Source organism: Apis dorsata, unplaced genomic scaffold (genome assembly GCF_000469605.1).
Source record: "Apis dorsata unplaced genomic scaffold, Apis dorsata 1.3 scaffold_683, whole genome shotgun sequence".
NCBI classification, from domain to species: domain Eukaryota; kingdom Metazoa; phylum Arthropoda; class Insecta; order Hymenoptera; family Apidae; genus Apis; species Apis dorsata.
In genome coordinates this window covers 396764-418974 of record NW_006263864.1, presented here as the reverse complement: position 1 = coordinate 418974, position 22211 = coordinate 396764, and the positions used below count along the sequence as shown (strand labels likewise).

The following is a 22211-nucleotide window of genomic DNA, read 5'->3' as shown; positions in this document are numbered from 1 at the left end:
AAAAAAAAAAAAAAAAAAAAAAAAAAGGAAACGAAGCGGCCTCTCTCGTGACGATTACCGAGACATCGCGAGTACATTCGGTGACAAACGCGAGTATTTGTTCGTTGAACAAATTTTGCGCGTACATGCAAACCACTCGTTACACGCCCCTATTAGATAACCGGGTTCGAAGCTCGAATTAAATCGTCGGCGAAAGTAAACGGAAATACGGCGCGGATCGAACAACACGCGATTGCTGCCCTCCGAGTTGGAGAGAGTATCGCTGCTCCTTAATAGAATCGCCAAACTGGTTCCCAAGTTAAACACGGAATTATTAATTGCCAATCGGATCTGGTATAATGTAAATATACGGTGCGTTCGTCTTTCGACACAGAATCTCCCCTCTCTCCTCGGGAACGTCTTTCGCCAACTTTAGAGGGTCTACAGATATACGTGGATGTATGCATGTACGTACGTTCTTAGTCAGCGTTCTCTCGCGAAGGAAGGCCCATCGTATTCGAAAATCGTCCATCTCTAGGATCTCTGGGAGGGTGAAAGGAGTCGTCTTCTTCTCGGTTCACACGCGAAGAATATGAAATCGAGGCTCGAGGTCGACGAACGTCGGGAATTACCATCCGCTATTTGTTCCGAGAATGGGCCGTTCGATGTTACACACCGCCACAATTTCTGGCGTTCCGCCAATGTCAGGGGGCGGCTGGCTGGCTGGCTGGTGGCTGGTGGCTGGCAGACACCCTCGAAAAGAATTCCCAGACCTCTCCATCCGGAGAAAATCTTGGTGGAGCGAAATCTTCCACGCCTCTGCCTTAACTCTCGCGTCTTTTCCACTTCCGTTTTAATTAATTCCTCGTCGCGTTCGACGATCGACCGGCTCGCGAGATGGATAATAAATGAACTCGCCCCCCTCCATCCCTACGTGCTTGGAAAACAATCCGTCGTTCGGCGGAAAGGAAATTTACCCACGTACTATATGAAAGGTTCGATCGAGATCGACGAACCCCTTCGAACAACCGGCCTTCCTGCATGCGCTTCCGGTTGCCCGTTCTCGGCCTACGAGATTCGCTGGACCGGTGCCAAAACGTCCAACGGGGTGGAATCCCTGTCCGTCGTCCTTTCGCAGTGGAAATCTCGGGCCAGCTCCCTCCTCCCCCTCCTGTTATTATCGCCGTCGTGAATACACTTCTCGAGAATTTAGGATGTCGCGAAAAAAGATATCCAGAGCCATCCTCTCCAATTCCCTTGTCCCTCGTTGGTGGAATAGTTCGACGGTTCGTCTTTGATACGTGTTCTTCGATCTCAAGATCGTCGCCATGATCGGGGCGTTCGTCACGAACGGGATTAAGAGAGAGTCGGGAAATCGAAGGAAAAGGACGAGGACTGGTGGAGGACGAAGCAACGATTCTTCGTTGATCGTTCGACTCGATTCTTTCGAAGGAAGATGGGACGAGAGGAGAAGAAACTCGTCGCGATGATAACGAAAGGAGAATTTTTTCGAAATGGATTCGAAAGAAGCTAAGTTTCGCGAGAAGACGAGCGATCTCGCGAGACTTCAGGGCGCTGCGCGATAATCCTCGAAAAACGCGGATCCGATGAGAGAATATCGGGCCGACAGGGGGACGGAAGATTCAGCCGGTTGTAAATTTCAAGTGAAATGGAAAAATGTCAAGCCGCACCCGACCGTTCGATAAGCCGAACCACACGGCGTCGCGGCTTCGTGTCGGCATGCACATGCATATGTAAATAGACACGCGATAGCCGTATATACACGAGGCGTATAAAGGAACGATTGTTCGAAATTTGCAAGTTGCTTTTTCCCTCCGCCGAAACATATCTTTGCGTTATCCCGATGATTTATGCGCTACACACTTATGCCGTGATATCGACGGAATTTCAACTATGGCTCGCGAGAAATCTTATGGAAAAACTTGTCGAAATCGAGAGCAATTACGAAATTTCCTTACAATTGTTTGGTCGCGGTGGAAGTGAAAAGTGGACTTCATCGGCGAGGTTGAATCGGTCGAACGCGAAAAGATCGAGTAAAGTTGAAACACGCTTTGCTCGAAGGAAGGTCGGTACGAGACTGATCTCGTGGAAACAAAATTTAAACGCACGCGAAGGTGACACGAGCCGCGTTGTTTTCTTATGGCATCGTCTCGTATTGGATTCTAAGAAACAAGGTACGGAGAAGTCCGTGTGTTTATCCGAGCCGGTTGTTGCCTCGGGTCGGGAAACTTTCCACGTGGCGAAGCTACGTACCATCGCGCCTGGATACTTTGGAACAATAGTTCAAAATGTCCCCCGGAGTTGGAGGAGGAATTTACGAGGCAACAAGACGAAGTTGCCGCCACCGTTTATGATTTCTCGCCCGATCCAATCGAATTATCGCTCCAAACTCCTTCGAGAGATCGTAAAGCGTGATGTTTTGTATCGAAAGAGCGAGGAAAAGACGATTGATTGACGAAAATTGTGGAACGAAGCTTTCGAAAAGAATCTGGCGAATTCTCGCATCGCAAATCGACGGACGGATATAAATCGAGATTCGTCGCGGCTCACTGTTCCCCCTGTTTCTTTCCATTTGTTCTCTAATTACGATTAAATACCAGAGAAATGAAAGAAATTAAAATTGTTCGATACGAAGGAATAATTTCGCCTGCTCCATTTCGCTCCATTTCACGGAAGAGATAAATGCACGCGATCGAGATCCGTACACGTATACGCGACACGTAGGAGGATATATAGAAAGAGGATATAGAATCTATCGGGATTATAGGTTTTCGAGTAAATTCGTCGAGCCGCGGAGAATCGGTGTTCCATTAGCGAGGTTGGAAAAGCTGGATCGCGTGCGGTCGAAAGCGGAAAAGTTCGAATTCCCCGCGATAAATGGCGGGTGGACATCCCGCCGGGGGTTGGCCTGAAGCGGCGCGAAAACTCTCTCTCTCTCGTCCATCCGCCAGCGTTATATCCGCGGTGTATCGGTATCCCGGAACCGGCGACCTAACGCAATTTGTTCGCGGTGTTTTAATCGAATCCGAACGACACCGAGGCTGCGAATCCGATTTCACGGAGGCCGATAGTCGTGCTCCCCACCTTTACACCGGCCGGACTCGATTAAAACGATTAAACCGGTCGGGTTGCCGATCGAATTCACCGGCTCGCTCGCTAAATACTGACGCGATATAAACCCGGCCGCAAGAAGGATCCGGCCGAGGGTGTCTCGAATCGTTCCGAACGAAACTGGCCAACAACGTTCCATTATTCTATTCGCGTTGGGATTAATCGAGCCTCGTTTACGCTTCGTAATTAATGATCCGGCCGATAACCGCCAGCGGTCTCCAATTTAAACGATTCAATTAGACCGGCGATCAAAAGTGACAGGTGACTTTAATTAATCGTGAGTGAAAGGTGACGAATTCGAGACGTCGCGTGTTTTGTGTAATGTTCTTCTTGTGAAGCAATGGAAACGATGATCGAAAACGAGTGATAAATGGCTTTTAGTGGAATAATGAATGAGAGGTAATATTTGTATAAAGAAGTCATAACTAAGTCAACGATTAAAATGAGGAGTGAATTTGATTGATTATATGGTGTAAAATGACGAATTCGAGACGTCGTGTGTTTGAGATTTGTAATGTTTTTTTGTAAAGGAATGGAAACGATGATCGAAAACGAGTGACAAGTGGCTTTTAGTGGAATAATGAGTGAGAGATAATATTTGTATAAAGAAGTCGTAACTAAACGATTAACCGTGAGGAGTGAGTTTGATTGATTGTATATAGTGTAAAGTAACGAATTTGAGACGTCGTGTGTTTGATATTTGTAATGTTTTTTTGTAAAGTAATGGAAACGATGATCGAAAACGAGTGACAAGTGGCTTTTAGTGGAATAATGAGTGAGAGGTAATATTTGTATAAAGAAGTCGTAACTAAGCCAACGATTAAAATGAGGAGTGAGTTTGATTGATTGTATATAGTGTAAAGTGACGAATTCGAGACGTCGTGTTTGAGATTTGTGTAATGTTTTTTTGGAAAGCGTTGCAATGGAAACGATGATCGAGAACGAGTGGCAAGTGGCTTTTGGTCGATCGTGGAATAATGTGAGAGGCTTCGTAATATTTGTATAAAGAAACGCAACGAAGCCAACGATTAAAAGTGACGAGTGGCTTTAATTAATCGTAAAGTAAAAGTACGAACGACACGTGTTCTGATGCGCGATATATTTTTGCAAAAAAGCGAACGAAACCGACGATCAAATGGGACGAGTGGCTCTAATCGTACATAAGAGAGTGATAGATAAGGAATTTGAGATATTCGATGTGAAATTTTCCAATATTTTTTCTTGCAATCGAAAGAACGATCGAAAAGCGACAAGTGGCTTCTTATCGATCGTGGAATAATACTGAAACTGTTTAATACCAGGCTTCGTAACATTTGTATAAAAAAGTTGCAACGAAGCCAATGATTAAAAGTGACGAGTGGCTTTAATTAATCGTACGTAAAGTAAAAGGTAACGAATTTGGGACGTGTGTTTGATGCGAGACTCTGTAACATTTTTTATAAAGCGTTGGAATGAAAAAGTGACAGGTGACTTTAATTATTCGTACGTAGAATAATATGAGAGTGCTTAATACGTTTAATACGAGGTCTCGTGATATTTTTATAAAAGTGTTGCGACGAAATCAACGATTAAAAGCGACGAGTGGCTTTAATTAATCGTACGTAGAGCAAAAAAGGTAACGAATTTTCCACGTACATTTGATGTGAGATTTCCTAATATTTTTATAAAGTGTTGCAATGAAATCGATGGTTAAAAATTGACTTTAATTAATCACACGTAGAATAAAACGAATTTGAAATATTTGACGCGGGATTTTGCGTAATAATTTTGCGAAAAAGTATTGCGATAAAACGATTCGATTCGACCGATGTCGAAAGTGGCAAGTGGTTTTTCGTATAAAGATATTAATCGTATAAAGATAAGAAATATGAAACGTTGCAATACTAAAATTTTCTTTTATAGAGAAATTAAATCGACGATCGAAAGTGACGAGCGATTAATTAATCGTACGCGGAGTAAGAGAATGTAAGATACGTTATTAACGCGAGATTCCGTAATATTTTTACAATGAAGCGTTGCAATAAAATGATGAAAAGTAATTTTTAATTAATTACACGTAAAGATAACGAATATGAGATGCGCTTATTCCGTAATATTTTTATAAAGAAGTGTTATACGATAATTATAACTGGTAAAACATCGTTCACCAGTGAGATTGCGTAAATGAGATTGTTTTTATATTTTAATATACAATATGTTTATTTAGCTTCGAATCTCTACTACTACTACTATGCATTAACTTTCAATTCTATCATTGTCTAAATAAAATTAATAAACCGTTCTTAAATTACTTACAACCCTGATATAAGATTCTATATTATTCTTCTTTTAAACGATACAATAATAAATAAAAACACATTTTTTAATTCAGATTTGTTAAAAAGCTTCAATATTTTCCATAACGAATAAAGTATCTATAAAACTAACTCTTTCTCTCAAGTACGTATTACAAAATTATCTTCTCGATCAAACGTAAATAGAACTCTCTCTCATTCGCTTCCTTTATTGTATGCATCAGTTGTATCGCGTATTCACCAGCCAACCAATTTATATACAATTTATACACACATATATACGTATATTTCCGGTAAGGATTGCGAAGGGTGTCTGAATGGGGAGGAAGGAGTCCGTAATAATTAGCCGAATGACGGTACTTGAGAAGATTCGCGATAAGGGTGGAAGTTGGGAGTCGTGTCTACGCAATTACAACAACAATAATAATAATAATAATGATGATGATGATGATGATGATGAGAATGGAAGAGAGAATTGAAGGAGGATTTAACGTGTGGTTTCAGGTATAGAGAGGGCTCACAAGGAGGGTAGATTAGCGAGCCTGATAGGGGTCGAAGGGGGCCACGCGGTTGGAGCGAGTCTGGCCGTTCTGAGGATGTTGTACGAGTTGGGCGCCAGATACCTCACCCTCACGCACACATGCAACACGCCTTGGTGAGTTTACCAATCGAGACGTATCGTCCCAATCGATACGATCCTTAGATCGGATTACATCTCGAATGGAAAAGCTACGGCGCTCGTAGAATCGAAAATCCTTGTTGGATTGATCGTTGCCGTGAAACCTCTGACTTGCATTTAGGACACGCGTGAAGCAATACACGTAGATATCGATATCTCTCACGTGGTGGAACCGTTTCGACGACGCTGGTCGAGACAGCTGTTTCAAGTTCGCGATGCGAGAGATTCGAAATTACGTTAGGATTGGAAATTGGTGCGATTCAGCTGCCATATACATACATATATATGTATGCATACATATATACAGAAATATTATTCGAGAACAAACAATGGACGAATTTCCTTTTGGGAGACGCGACGGGCTGCGGCGAGTACACAGTAGTAATGAAAAACGAACGACAAACTGGACGGGGAACAATAAAAAGTCTCGAATGAAGCGCGGCTTTTGCGAGAGACACCGGTCGCCCTGTGCGAAATAAAGTCAGAATTTATTTTTTTCACGCGCGCGCGCACCAAAGGTGTGAAAAAGTGAAAATTGCTCGAGGGTTGATATCAATTAAACCCGAATAAGGGAGGATCGGAAAAATATGAATATGAAGCGATAATCTCGCGGCAAAGGTAAACTATTCGAAGCGCTAATATCGGAGCAAAAGCTGCTCGATTCGGTTTAACGCGAGGTTTAAAGGCCTTCGATCCTCCGTTCCCTATAACCGTTAAAACTTCCGCCTCCCTTGCTCGTAATATCGTGGGACAAAGGATAGTTAACGCGAATAAAACTTTCATCGAGCCGCTATTGTCTCGGTTGGTAAACGCAAACAAGTACAAGTACCGACTTTTAACAATAAGGGAACAGGCGTTTAACAGGGTGGCGCGTAAGTTTGCAAGTTTGGGACCGAGACGCGAGTACCTATAATTCGTGGTCGGTGGTTTGAACGTTGCGAGAAACAACGTGCACGTGGATGCAAAGGAAAGGCAAAAAGGTAGGGAGGGATGATCGACGATTTTATCTTTTGGCCGTGAAATTTATACCGGAGAGGCGAAACCGGGAACCGGTTATTTATGCGCGATTACGCAACGAACCGGTGGCGAGACGATGAATCATGGCCGGATTAATGGAAAACCGTAACAATATTATCCGCGTTTCGGAATTTCCCATATCGATCGCGCGTTTTACGACTTCGATTTCATCGCCCTCCCTAATAAATATCCTCGCATAGGAACGATTTAATCCATTTCCTATGTTAACCGCTACGCCGCTTGTGTTTTAAATCTGTTTTAACGTAAAACAGATTTCGCATTTTACGAAACAGGAGTAAAAATTAATTATAAAATCTCGCTCGAACGCGAGAAAGGATTTTCACTTGTATCGTACCGTTTCATTTTACGCGTTGCGGAAACGAAAAACAAAGCGTTGTATAAACGGGGAATAATTGGAATCGGTTAATCACGGTGGTGCCTCTTGATCGAGCCATAACGATAAAATGATCTCGGTCGAACGATCAAGCACGGACGAGGCCAGGATCCCGTATAAACGCGGATTCTCTCCGAATTCATCGCGTTCGCCCCTCGAATCGATCGTCCCGCCGCCTGGCGTCGCAAACGTCGCATCGTCCGTTCCGTTTCCGAGGTTGGAGAACATCGAGCTAATACGCACGATTATCGGGGCGGGCGAAATTGGCCGGACTTCTCGGTGCCGGTTCCACGCCTACCTACGTCGTCTATCCGTAATCCTATCAACGTTGAGAGATGTTTACCGAATCCGTCGGCCAAACGTTATCGTTCTCGAGCAAATTCGTCTTGGTGATGGTAATTAATCCCTCGTGGACAGAGATTTATCGGCCACCGCGCGCTATTTCGCGCTAAGTAAGGTAAGGGTTTATTTTCGATGAGAGGCGAAATCGATTCGAATACCCGCGTTTATACGAAGACGTTCGTCGATCCCCGCCGGTCGTTGTTAGCCTCGACGAACAATTCCACCCGCGTCGCTTGGCTAGAATTGGCGTGTGTATACGCGCGTGTGCAATCATAGTGCGATTAGAGGTCCATTGTACGACGATAATGCCGAGGATTGTTGGCATTGAGTTACTGACCTATTGGTTCGTTAGGGCAGAATGCAGCACAGCGGATGAACCCGGTCAAGTGGCACGCATCGGCGGTCTGTCCAATTTCGGCAAGGTGAGTGGAAAAGAAGAAAAAGAAAGAGAAACCCTCTCTTTCCCTCATTCGATCGCAAATCTGACGAATCCTTTCGTAAGGGAAATGTACGTAACGACAGTTAAACGTTTCTCTCAACTCCGTCGTTATCGGAGTTAATGGACGCGAATTATCCCTTCGCGAGGGAAGAAACAACGCGCGTGGTCTTGAGTTAGATAAGTTGGCCCGTTCCTTTTTTGCCCCTTCCACTTCCAATCCAGACTGGATTTTCCGGAGTGAGCGACGGAGGAACCTCGCCCGTCGTTTTTTGCGGCCGCGGATTAAAATATCCGTCTATCCGCTCCGGTTACGCGTTACTTTGCGAGATGACACTCTCGTCCCTCCCTCCCCCTACTTTTTTACTCCCTATTAAAGCGACCGTAAACACGGAGGAGGAAGAGGGAGGGGATACGACGCGAGGAGGAAAATCGAAGCGAGAGAAAGTACTGGCGTGTTCCGGAGTTTGAAACGCGGAAGGAGGGAAAAAAAAAGAAGAAAAAAAATGAAATATAGCAAGCCGTAAGATATCCGATCTTGATATCGGGGGGGGGGGGGGGGGGACGCGAGTTATTTATGAAAATTACCCGCTGGCATTCGCGGTATCCGCTTCCAAGTATTCATGAATTCCCGGGCGAACGTTACCCTTATGCGAAAGAAAATTATGGGCCGCATCGATCAACCCCGGGGAACAATCGTTCGCGTTTCAAGCATATTTCAAATGATCGAGTTCTCGATTCTCGATTGAATTTTTCTGAAGAGGGGAAAAAGAGGGGAAAGAAGAAGGAAAGAAGAAGAAGAAAAGAGAGAAAGAAACCAAGGCAAGTTCGGCGTAAATATTTACCAAACTTTCATCGATTGGGCGAGAAGAAAAGGAAGGAAAAGAAGAGGAGGAGGAAAAACCATTTCTCCCGTGGGAGAAAGCTGTTCACTTTGCCGCGCGATGCTACTCGTGAAAACGCATTCAAAAATGGAGGATAAGCGGATAAGCTCCCAGGGACATTCTTCGTATTCGAATATGCGGGAAAAATAATTTGAAAAGTAGATCCGTGACGCTTTCGATACATGCGCGACAAACGGCAACTGTCGTTCGACGCGTGATTCCTTGGCTCAAACGCAAGCTTCGTCCTTTCTTTAAAACGACGTTAATCCAGAAATCGCTGGACCATCGAGATACAAGCTTAGACTCGAGCTTGAGCTTCTTCCTTTCTCGCGAAGTGACGCGGCCAAGTTGCTCCGTGTTTTATTTATCGAACGACAGAAAAACGGCGGGCAATCCCGAGAGATGTTTTCCAAGGGAGGGGGGAGATACAAGGGAGGAAACGACTTTAGGCGATTCTGACAGCAGATATAAAGCAGAGGTTGCCCCGCGTTGCCAACAATCCGAAACGAGAAAATATCATCCTCGTGTTAACCGTCGTGTTCCTTAATCAATTTCATCGCGATCTAATTATTTTCGTTTCTCGCGTCGTGTTTTTCGAAACGATAAGTCGGGGACGGGGGAGGGTAAAAGTGGAGTCACGAGCGGATCGCGTTCATAACTCACACGGGCCGAGAGCGTCGTGAGTACTATCATTGCGATTTCTTTCTCTACTCTAATCGACGAGACAAAAGTTGACGTTCCTCGGGGATGTTTTTCGAAGGGGAAAAGAGATAGGATAGAAAAGAAGGGGTAAATGGAGAGGATGAATTCTTAGGAGGGGAGGAAAAAAGAAAGGAGAAACGTATGAGAAACGACTTGGAAACTGTGGTGGTCTCGACTCGAGTCGAGGAAAAGTTCCAGCGGAGAGGGAGGATAAAACGAAAAAGAGGAGAGGCCGTTTAAATATTCGATGAAGACCGTTTACGTTTTTCTTTTTTTTTCTTCCCCCGCGATCGTTTTAGCCTCGTTAAACGACCAGATACGAAAAATCGTTTCTTTTGTTCGCGTAATCGGGACGGACGCCTATTCCGCGCTCGATCATCTTCTCGTCGCTTCACCCTTCCTTCCTCTTTCTTCCTCTTTCGAAAACTTGTCGCGATCCAAGTCGAACTTTGCGCTCTCTTCGCCCGAAGAAACAGGGAGGGGAGGAAAAAAAGAGATAGAAACGAACGCACGAACATCCGGCAAACGTCGTTCAGAAATTTGCTCCAACGGAAAATGGCGGTACGTAGCAGCCTATTTTAAGTTTTCACCGCGAAATTTCGGATTTGTTTCCTCGCTCCGCGTTTGGATTGTTTTCCCCCACCCTCTCCCCTCTCGTTTCTATTCTTTTCCTCGCCGACATCTCGTTCCCCGCAATTTTGCCGCATTATCCGCCAAACTTGCTGTCTATTCGCGCGAAGGAAACGAACGAAACAACGAGACGTCGTCTCGCGACGCGACAGAAGATCCTCCAATATTTCGCTGGAACGAGTGGAAGAAACGGTAACGTGTCTCTTCCTGTTTTAAACATTCCGATAAAATTCTCGATTCGAACGGGGGTTCAAGAGGGGTCGAAGCATTTAAAAAAGAAAGGAAAAAAAAGAGGGGTAGTCGTTCAAAGGCGAAAAGCGCGCGTACGGAATAAGAACACGGTTTGAAAATTCAAGGTGGACTATCTCGCGGTACAAGATTACACTTTGAGGCCGGCTTCCCTTGTTATCTCGCGAGATAAACGTAAGAGAGGGGGCGTAGAGAAACGTATTAAACGCGCTTTCCATGCTAATACACGCGTACGTACGTTTCATATACGTATACTCGAATACGTATACGCGTCCATACACCTCCTCTAAAAAGAATCAGCTCTTTTTCAGCTCGGCCTCGTCCGTGCACCGAGACGTTTTATATACGATCCTCCACTTTTCTTTTATACCTCATTCGGCGGCTACACCATTTCTCACCCACACCTGCGTAATAAACAGCTCCCTCAAGCACTCAATAAAAATTCCACACGGTCCCGCCGGAAAAAGAAGAGATATAGTCCGACGGCTACTTTTTCTTTTTTTTTTCTCCAGTTTACCCCGTTCGCCGTTTTCATCCCGCGATACGTGCTCCGTCTATTTAATATCGAACCTCCCCCCTCCCTTCTCCTCTCCCTTTACCTCACCCGATACTTCAATCTTCCGTCAATATCGCAATTTCCAAACTCCAGGTATCGTTCCACGGATACGTTCGGCTCCAGAAGACGCATCTGCTTCACACTTTCCCCGAAAAATTCGAGGCGTGCACGTTCCTCCCCTGCTCCTTCTTCTCTCTCGCGCTCGGGAGGAACAACCGCGAAACACGAGAGAGAAAGATCGAAGGGTGAAACGAGCGGAGGAGGGATTGAAATAAAGAATCGCTCGCCCCGATGGAAAAATACACTCCATCCCGGGAAGAGTGTGCTCCTGAGAGAGACTCACCCCATCCGCTCCCATCCCCGTGATGAAACTTGCTCCTCGGTTCTGAAAAATTCCTATCCTTCCTCCCCCTTGTATCGTCTCATACTCATCTCCTCCTCGAACACTGGTTCCAGTATCGTAACCAGTTTGACAAGAAGTCGTCCTCCCCTTCGTTTCCTTCCCTTCTCGCGTAATAACGTGGAAATACAAGCGCGAAGGGAAGAGAGGGAGGGTGTGAACGAGCAACGAGTGGGGAAAACAAGGGTTTGCTCCGATCGAGCATTCCGTGGCTGAGAACTCGAGCATGAATCTCCCCCCTGAACACGTTCGGATATGTATCCGCGCGTCCAACTAGCCCGATGAGGGGTCGGGTGCAATTCTGGCGGGGCCGAAACAATGGCGGATGCCCGACGAAATTCAAGAAAACGTAACTCGAGCGAAGCAATTAGCGCGAAACCGCTTCCAGAGGAGATATACCTCTCTCTGTGAAACTTCTCCCCCTCCATTCTAATTTCTCACCTTGCCTTCGTTCTCTGTGACGCGCGAGTCGTTACGCGTCCCTTTCTCGGGGCGAATTTCCGCGTTTATATGTCCGACTCGTGAGAGGAGGAGGGAGGCTGTTAGTATCGACACGGACGAGAGGGGTGAAAAAAAGAAAAAGAAAAAAAAAATGGGCAAACATCTACGGACGGTTGATCGAGTTCGAGCGTTAAAAGCACACACAGGCCGCGTCACGGGTCGATGCTTTCGGCTAATTGCCGGATCGACTATCGACTGTAGGCGATCGGGAACGAAGTGGAGGGGAGAAGAAAGTGGATACGAAAGTGAGGAGGATGAGAAACACTGAGCATCGTTTTAATTCTCGACGATGCGTTTCTGTGAATGACCGTGTGCGATTTTTTTTCTCGAAAATATCGATCGACGGTTGCTCGAACAAACACGATCGTGTTCGACATGTTTGGAGAGACGGGGGATCGATCGATTATTTAGTTAGGTAGTGATTAATTACCCGTTAGACGCCGTTCGATTCACTCGGATATCAGTGAGTGGAACAAAAGAGAGGGAGAAGGGAAGAAGCTGATGATTTATTATGCTTCTCCACCGTGCAAACTTTCGAGGACAATAGAGCAATATCGTGGCAGGAACAAGTGCGCGAGAGAAGGAGGAATGGTACACGTGTAAAGAACGAAGCTCGATAATTTTTTAACCAGAACTTTTTCTCGAAGCCAACGAAATTCTATTTCATTCGATTAATTCCTTCCTCCATCGAACAACGAACGTGTTCTTTGCTGTTTATTAATATCTCTCTCTCGTTTCTCTCTCTTGGCCGCCCGACAACTCTCTAAAAGCTTATTCGTCATTCGGTGTTACGCCACCTTAACCTCGAGATCTGACTTTTCAAGGGTGAATTCCTTCGATGGGGGAGGAAAAAAGAAAGAATACAACCGCATTATCCGATTCTTAATTTCCAGAATCTATGGACCATCTCGTCGACGCCGCGAAACTTTCGATACTTCGTTAGCTCGCTTCGACACCTCGTTCGCTTCTCGACACCACAAATACAACCGCGAATCGATTTTCATTCTCGAGGCGAGCGCCAACGCTCCCCGTCTCCTTTCACGGGAGGAGGAACCGCTTAAGCTCGAGCCGAGGCAAGTAGGAACACGCTAGCGGGAAACTAAACCGCGACTTAACGCGATTAAAAAGTTGGCGGTCCGTATCGAGGGAGAAACGAAATTTCACCTGCCACACCATTTGCATAGCAAGCTGTAACTCCCTGTTAATTCGAGTTAACGAAAGAAAAAGGAAGTGTCCTCGAAAAACGAGAAGCGGCCGTCGATCAAGAGAATTTGTTGGAGGAGTCGATCCCCTGGGAAAATTCGAATCGGGCGGATCGTTCGCCTTCACAAGTTGGAGAACACTCGCGACTTGTGTCCGACCGACAAGTTTTCGAAAGCGTTCCGCGGAATGACCAGCCGCCCTTTTGAGGCCAGCTGCCAGCTTGTTTCTGAAAGTTGGAGGGGGGAGGTCTAAATAGGCGGCCGGGCATCGACAGTTTCGCAACTCGAGTCGTGCTGGTGGACGATAACGGCGGCGACGAACACAAGTACGAAGAGGCGAAGTTTGACCGGGTGGAAAGAACAGGATAACCGGACAACTCTCTCCGTGTCCCTCTCCTGGCTGACTTTGCCACTACGATCGAAACTACACCGATCTTCGCCCAGTTTCGAATATAAAAACCCGACCCAACTTTTTCCCCTCTCCTTGCCTTGTATATATATATATAGATCGGATGATAACGAAACTGATCCGGTGGAAAACTTTTAAACGAAGAATTCGCCATTTTTTGACGCTCGAGAGAGATTTTAGATAGCCTTTCTTTACTGTTGGGAGGAATCGAATTTTCCACCATGGACGAAACGGAAAAAATGAGAAAGAGTAGATAGATGGAATAGATAGAACGTGGACAGCGAGTATTCCTCACCGGGGGAAGGAAGATCGGGTAGAAGAATAAAGCTTATTCGTCATTCTGTCGGACTACACGGTGTTGCGCCACCTTAACCCCGAGATCTGACTTTTTAAGGGTGAATTCCTTCGATGGGCGGGAGGAAAAAAGAAAGAATACAACCGCCATCCGACTTATGCCCCGTAAGAAATGAATCACCGAACGAGCGTATCACGAACGAAGCCGAAATCTTGGTCTAACTTTCCCCACGGGGAAACTCGGGGATCATTTTTCATTTTTAAACGTCTTTTTATGCAATCCCTCTTTCGCGTATACACGAGGGATGTACGTCTCTCGTGAAGAGTAAAACCGTGATCGTCGAATTTCGAGACGATAACGAGTATCGAATTAAAACGGTAACAAACAACCGGCTCGCTGATAAATCAGTGGGTAAAATAGCGGAGGAGGGAAAGGCGAGCGAACAGAGGGCTTACGAGATTCAACGGCTTTTACGAAGCCGTCGCTTTCTCGGTGAATATCATTCTCTCTCGAGCGTCACTTGCACGTGTTCCTCTCTGCATTATCCATGCCATGCGAGACGCTTAAACGTTTTCGCCCCACTTCTTTTTCCTCCCACTTCTCCCCGACCGATCTTTTTTAATAGAATCTCTTCAACCGGAAAATTGTTTATTTCAAAAACTTCCCCTCGCGTGATTAAGAAAATTCGTACGTCTCTCGCCATCCATCCTATCTTTTTCGCTTTCTTTACGGGGCATGGATGAACGCCACGACTCTCGTGTTTCATCTTCCATGATGGAGCGCGCTTTCTCGTTGCTTTTAGCGAGCGGATGCAACGTCGCTGCAGAATGCTTTTCCGTCGAACCTTGTCGCTGAACTCTCTCTCTCTCTCTCTCTCTCTCTCTCTCTCTCGGTGACTAACACCGGAAGAAAATCGAGATTGTCTCGTCTCACGGCTGAGAAAACGAAACGATCCACGCGCGCGATAAGGCTCGGACTTAGAGGAGAGAAGGAGGGAAGAAGTAATCCGGAAGAGTGAAGTTCATCGGGTTGTTACTTTAACGAAGCATTCTTCGCGAGGATCCCGGGCAAAGGTGGCGGCGCGACGAGACAATTCTCCGATCATATTCGTTGCACAACTTCGCTAATTTCGCGATAACGGCCGTTAACGCGATAAATGACGCCTCGAATCTCGTCGAGTACGGACGCTGACACGATTTCGTTGAAATCCTGGTGAGGCGAATCGAAAAGAGAAGAAGAAGAAGAAAAAGAAGGAGACGATCCACGATCGCGCTGATTTAACGAAGCCGTCCTCCAATGGACGCGACGCTTCGAAAAAAAGAAAAATATAATGGGGCAGAACGCTCTCTTCAATGTTTCTCGCGATTCTTTGGGATCGTTTCATCGATCGCGTGTATTCTCCCTTCGCATTTTATCTCCAAGGATGAACAGAAATCGTTCCGTTTGGAGGTGAAAAAGGGCGATTTCGTTGCTTTTCGTTTCAAAAGGGAGAGACGAGTGTCAACCGTGAAATCGAGTTTTCTATTAATAACCCTATCTCGAAAATCTGACGTCAAATATGAAGAACGATATTCCCGCTCCCTTGTCTTCTCGATAGAACTTATTGGAAATTTCTTATCCGCGAGAGAAAATACCTCGAAACCGGATTCCCGCGCAACTTTTTGCGTTGTCACGAAGAGGGGAGGGGCTATTAGATCGCGAATTCGAGACGCGAAACGCGAAAGCTTGCGGAACGAATGGCGGTAACCGAGGATGGAATAGGTAAAGTCAAATCTCTAGTCAAACTCGGCTGGTATCCAACCTATGAATCGCGCGTTACGTGTCCCAGGGATTGGAAATTCCTCGGAAACAAAGCGTCTAAGGAACCCGGCTCTCGTGAATTTCAATCCGGTCGAAACCGGGTGTCGCAATAACTGTCACGAATCACACACGTGAGCACGTTACGAAAGAAGGAGAGAGAGAGAGAGAGGATTTTTATCCCGCCGATCGCCGAGCGCTCCAAGACGATGGAGATTCAATCCTCTCGGCTTAATCCCTTTGTATCGAGGATAAAGGGAAAAAAAATGCGAATTATCCCTTAATACCGACTCCTCAATAACGATCTTCCTACTAACTAACCGGCTCTCGCGTCCACCGGTTTAAAGCCCCCCGTTAATCCGGGCTTTTCGATTCTCAGAGAAGAAGTAAATCCGCGAAATGGCCCGATCGATTTTAATGCGGACGAATATCTTTGAAACTGCTTAAGAGCTATCGCTCCGAGTATCATTGTCGCGGCTAGGAGGAGGGAAAGAGGGGAGGAAATGCTCGAAAACTTGGCCCAATTATCCCTCCTCGGAACTGGACGTTTCCAGAGTATCGTGTTGGAGATGAATCGACTCGGGATGATGGTGGATTTGTCGCACGTATCCGTGCCCACGATGCTGGTCGCCATGAAGACGTCGAGGGCGCCTGTCATTTTCAGCCACAGCAGCGCTCACGCCCTTTGCAATTCCTCGCGAAATGTGCCTGACCATGCGCTGCGACGTTTGGTGAGTTACGATCCTGTAAAGGATTAATCTTTTTAGATTTAGAAGAAACTTTACGAAATTATCCTTTCCTTTTTTCCGTTTCAGGCGCAGACAGATGGTATAGTTATGGTATCCTTCTATCCCCATTTTATCAGCTGTGGCGAAAAATCGACGTTGGAGGACGTAGCCGGTAAGCAATCTTTTCCAACCGGTTCCAATTGAACGGATAAAAACGATTAATGTAATCGTCACGTATGAAATTTCTCCTCTCGTGTATCGCTTTTATCCGCTCCGATAAACTTCCTCGATTCTTTTCTCTAATCAAGTTCGCCCTATTTCGGCTTTTATTCCACGTAACCCACCGTCGCGATCGCCGTCTCGTATTCCAGGATAAAAGTTAATCGAAAGGGAGTCGCGTCGAAATTGTTCCTTTTCTTTTTTTTCCCCTCCCTTCTTTTTCTCTCCTAGCGTTAATACGATTTCCTTCTGATAAGCCTGCCTCTTTTGCAGTATCACCGTCTGGAGATCTCTGAAAATGTCTCGCGACACTCGCCGATAATTTTCATTATATCCGATTCGTTCTCATCGCGAATCTCATCGCCATTCGAAGAATCTTGTTTCGATGAACAACGATGAAATGAATAGTCACGCATAAATGGGAGCACGAGAATAACTCGAAATTTCGCGCTATTTCTTTTCCGCAATCGAGATATCGAATTCACAGACGAAAAAGTAAAAGTTCGAGCAATGATAAATTTCATAATAATCGATTCCGCTCGAAATCAAATTTTTCCAAGAGCAAAAGTTTCCGTACCCTTTTTCGTCGTAGCAAAAGTGGATTTTTGCGAGAAATACACGTTAAATGAGTTTAAAAGGGGCCAGTTTTTCGAATTTGTGTAAGGGCAAAGGAAAAGATGGAATTTCGCGGATAGCTACGGATCGAGAACGAGAAACAGTGCACACGACGTACTTTGGATCAAAGCAGGCGCGAACGGGCCACGCTTTGAATAAACTTCGCCTTTCCACGCGTAGAAATGAAATATATCCGAGCAAGAGCGAATTTATGCGGTTCCATGAGAAGAAAAAGAAAAGTGAAGAAGAAATAGAAAAAAAGAATAAATGAAAAATGTTCATCGAACGTTCGGCGACGAATGTGCCGAGTGGGGAACGGGCAATTGCACTTTCATATCTTTGCGGACCCTTTGTGATTCACGAGACGTAAGAAACTTTAGAAACTTTCAACGGTAGGAAACTTAGGCGTTTCCTCCGTACACTCTCTCTCTCTCTGTCTTCCCGCTCCGCGATACAGTTTTCCACGTCGCTCGTCGCATTTCCATTGCAATTGGGTGTCGTGTCGATGGCGAAGCGAGCATTCCACCCGTCTTTAAGCGACGCCGAAATTTTCCTCCTCCGCAATTATTATCATCGCTCTCCGCTTATCTATCTTTATCACGTTAAATGCCGCATCCGCGGCAGTTGTTCCACCTATTGTTCCTCCACCTTTCCGACGTTTGATAAAAATTGCACGCGCGTCGTTGTACGAGCGTAATTTCCACAGCACGTTGACGATCGTATTCCTCGCTATGGAAAATATGAAATCGAGGATTCGAGGAATACCAGTTACATGCATGTTTAACCTTCACACTTCGCGTCGTGGGATATCAAAACCGCAGAAGGCGAATATCGCGGAGGAGGGGGGAGAGAGAGAGAGAGAGAGAGAGAGAGAGAGAGCTTAAAACAAAATAACGTCGCGAGTTTTCCCTTTCCCCTTTCCTCCAAGGAGCCACGAATTTCATTCGCTCGTGGATTATTTTTTTTTTTTCATATTTCTTTCACTGACTCATCAGTCAGAGAGGGGACAAAATAAAAGCAAGATAGGAAATAAAGATGGAGTAAAAAATGGGGACAAAAGATGGAAGAGCTTCGTTCCAAATCATTTATTTTCTTGTATACATTTTCCTTGCTCTTTTGATATTCGATTCTTTGAGAGAAAATGGGGAACGAAAAAAAACGGCAGACGAGAATCGAGTTTTATTATTGACACATTTTCTCAATAAATTAAATCTTTGCTTATGAAAGACTTTACGCTCTAATATTCATTTCTTTTTTTATCGAGTTCGCCTAATCACGAAAATACGTGTTAACGCGAATAGAATTATCAAAGATTCTTCTCTTAACGTTAATTAAACAATAATAAATCGTTGGATAAGAACAATAGAAAACATTGTTATTACGTTGGATTTTAAAGGAAGATAACGGAAGGATTAGACTCGTGAATCGTTGGCAAAAACGAGTGGAACGGCAACGATGGTGGACGATAAAGCGTGACGATAACGATCCACTTCCGCGCGTTATGGGAAGCAAGGAGAAAATTATGCTCCCGTAGAGGAAGCGGCGCGTTAAACGTACTCGTAAGCCATAATTTGGGGCGGTTGCACACGGGCCCATTGACGACATTTACCCTCATGATTGATTTCTCGTTGGCCGGTGCTCATAGCACGTCGGTTACCAACGCAACAATTACCACCACTTAATATCAAACGCGGCAGCGATCGGCCACGCGTTTCTCGAATAATGCGCCGCGCGTCAAGCGCATCCTCCGCATCTGCTCCCCGTGCAACTGACGTTTGCACTTAAGGTACGAGGAAGACGGGTCATCGAGCCCATCTTGCCGAATGTATCCAGGGGAATCTGGTCATTTCGGACCGAGTTCGATGCGTATGAGGCCTATTTTGCAGTGGAACAGAGATTGATCGAGCAGGAATTGAAAATATCGAAGAGTTATTTGTGATGACAATACGTGAGATTGGTATAAACGTCGGATACGTTGCAATATCGGGTTTAGAAAAAAGTTTTTCTTCTCTTCATCGCTCGATTAATCGATAATTTAAAAGTTTTATTGTATATTGTAATGCAAGTTCGATAATGTTTCTTTCTACGTTTTCATATGTTCCAGCTCACATAGATCACGTGCGAAAGATCGCTGGTGTGGATCACGTCGGAATAGGGGCCGGTTACGATGGGATCAATCTGTAAGTTTCTCCTTCTTATTTATTATGTATACGCGACTCTCAATACTCCGATTTCAACGAAAAAATAACTATTAAAATACTATTGAAACGAAGATATAGGTAAATCGAGTGAAAAAAAACGGAGATAAGCTTTCAACAAACGCACGATAAATTAGAGGTTGGAAAGGAACGAAACGTGATAATTTCTTACGAGCCTCTACCTTCTTCTCCTCCTCCATCTACACCGCTCACGATTTATGAGGTTTGACGCGTAGCACTACCATAAAGCACGTGCCGTTTTTTTTTTACGTTTGCTCGAAGCGTTGACCAGCGCCTCGTAAAAAAGTAACACGACGGAAGTAAACCCTACGAGCCGTTTTGCCTCGTGTCACTTTTTAACTGCAACCCGTGTCTTCCCCTTCGAAATATAACGTTTCCTTCGAAATAGTTTCAACACCGTTCATACGTTCCCGACCCTTGTTGCTTGTAAAGGCGAGCCGACCTGGATGGGGGGAAAAAACGATAATGTCGAGGATAAATATCGAGAACGATATGGATATTCGATAAATCGGTGAAACGGTTTAAAGATATGGGATCCTTCAACCGTCGTCTTCGTCCTCGAGTAATTTATTTACCCTCAGTTTTAACTCGCGACGATGCTTAACTGCAAGAGAGGCGGCGAGCGACTATAGGATTATTCCAGACGAACTAAAAGTAGTATTCGCCGGGTTTTATCATCGTCTCGTTTTATATCCACGTAGAAAGAGAGAAAGAGAGAGAGAGAAAGCGTATATTTAACAGAGTTTCATCGTCACCGACCCAGAGAAACAAAGGCGCGAAAGGATCGGATGAAAACGGGCGGCTATCGGCCGACCCGGTTCGCGACCACTGTAACGTATTATATACCTGGTCGAAGCTGGAATCGGAAGTGTTTGCCGGTTAAACTGGGGGAAAAAAATGAGAGGAAGAAAGGGAGAAAAGGGAGAGAGAGAGAGAGAGGGAGGGAGGAGGATGTACGAAGCACGATAAAGGGGATGGGGAAAAAAGAGCGCGAACTAGGTAGGTGGTAAAAAGTTGTCGGGTTTTGCAAATCCGTGCGAAAAACACGCGTGGAATCGCGCAGCTGGTGGGGACTGAAAAACAACGTGAACCGAGCGAGCAATTTGCGCATCGAACTGTAAAAAAAAAAGAAAGAAGGGAAGAAAGAAAAAAGAAAGGAAAAAGATGGGGTATCTGAAAAGAAAAAAGGCGGGATATCGTCGTGTTGCCGATCGAATCGGGCAAATGCGACGTTTTCATTGGAAAAATTAAGCGAGCATGCTCGAGTTGACTGCAGGAAACCGGGTGGACTTGTTAATTGGACGACGAAATTTCTTTTTTTTTTTTTTTTTTTTATTTACTCGTGCATTTGAGTTTAAAGTGAAAGGCTAATAATAGATGAGACGAAAAACGGTGAGACACGCGAAAAAATAATTATGATAAAAGTGAAAAAGTGTATCGAGCTACCAATTAAGATTTAATTAAACAAATTCCCGTTGATTCGAACAGCATTTATCCTCCGCAAAGCTTTTGACTGGCCATCCGTGAAACCGAATTCGAGTATACGCTCTAGTTGTCTAGAAAACGAAAAGGTATATAGAAGATGACACTTTTAATGGCGCCATGCCAACGAGATATGAAAAGGGGATTTCCCATCGGGACGAAAACAAAGCCAGATTTTTTTCCTTTTGACGCGAACCGGTCCTTAATACCACGGGCGCGATAATTTTAAATTAAAAAAGTTCATTGGAATATAAGAGAAATTCTCGAGAAATTCTTACCTTAGAATTATTCTTCTCTACGAAGGGGAGAAGTTAAGAAGGGAATAAATTTAAAAAATTTACGCGAAAGAAAGAATCCGATTGAAATTTAAATGTCGTTTAACAAATATATATATAAAATAAGAAATGGATTACGATAATTTGTTCTCTCCGCGCTTTTCCTTTATCTCGATCTGTTTCAAAAAGAAGAAGAAGAAGGAGAGAAAATGTTATTATCAATCGTAGCGGAAAAACGTGTGTATTGAATAACAACGAACTGCAGAAGTTTAACGTAGTAACTATTGTATTATTTTCGATTGGTTGATGGATAAAATTGGAATAAATATCGAAAGGAACCGTTTTATTTCATACGTTCAATACCCTTTTTAACGATTACGGGAGCCGATTACGGGAACTCGAATAAGTGCAATCGATTAATCGTGAAGAGACTTTTACCAAGAGTTTCATCGAGATCCAGTTTAAAAAGAGATAAAAATGGGAATTAACAGGGCACACTCCGGTATAAATGTAATTTTTTGATAAATACATTTTTAAAAAATGCTCCGCTTATTCCGAAATATGAATAATTCATTTTTGAATCGAATAATCGCCGTTCAAAAGGGACCATCGTATAAATCAAAAAAATGCGTAATATGTATTTATTTATTCATTTCAACAAGAAAAAACAATATAAATCCTACAATATATATGAAGGTAAAAATAAAATTTATAAAGCTCCGTTGTATTAAATTTAATGAATAAATTTTTAAAATATGTTAAAATTCATATCGCT

At 44.6% G+C, this 22211-nt stretch overlaps 1 protein-coding gene and 1 long non-coding RNA gene across 3 annotated transcripts in view; one reads left to right on the top strand and one right to left on the bottom strand.

Annotated features, from left to right (window-relative positions):
- The window catches only part of LOC116186420, a 39104-nt gene that overhangs the window by 810 nt on the left and 16083 nt on the right, over window positions 1-22211 (bottom strand). The window lies entirely within an intron of this gene.
- Window positions 1-22211, top strand: part of LOC102677678 (dipeptidase 1) — a 51837-nt gene that overhangs the window by 20672 nt on the left and 8954 nt on the right. For both annotated transcript variants that reach the window (XM_031513589.1, XM_006622266.2), the window contains exons 4-8: window positions 5910-6060; window positions 8190-8259; window positions 16453-16629; window positions 16714-16798; window positions 19565-19640. In XM_031513589.1, coding sequence (XP_031369449.1) covers window positions 5910-6060; window positions 8190-8259; window positions 16453-16629; window positions 16714-16798; window positions 19565-19640 — 559 coding nt within the window. The remainder of the gene's footprint in view (window positions 1-5909; window positions 6061-8189; window positions 8260-16452; window positions 16630-16713; window positions 16799-19564; window positions 19641-22211) is intronic.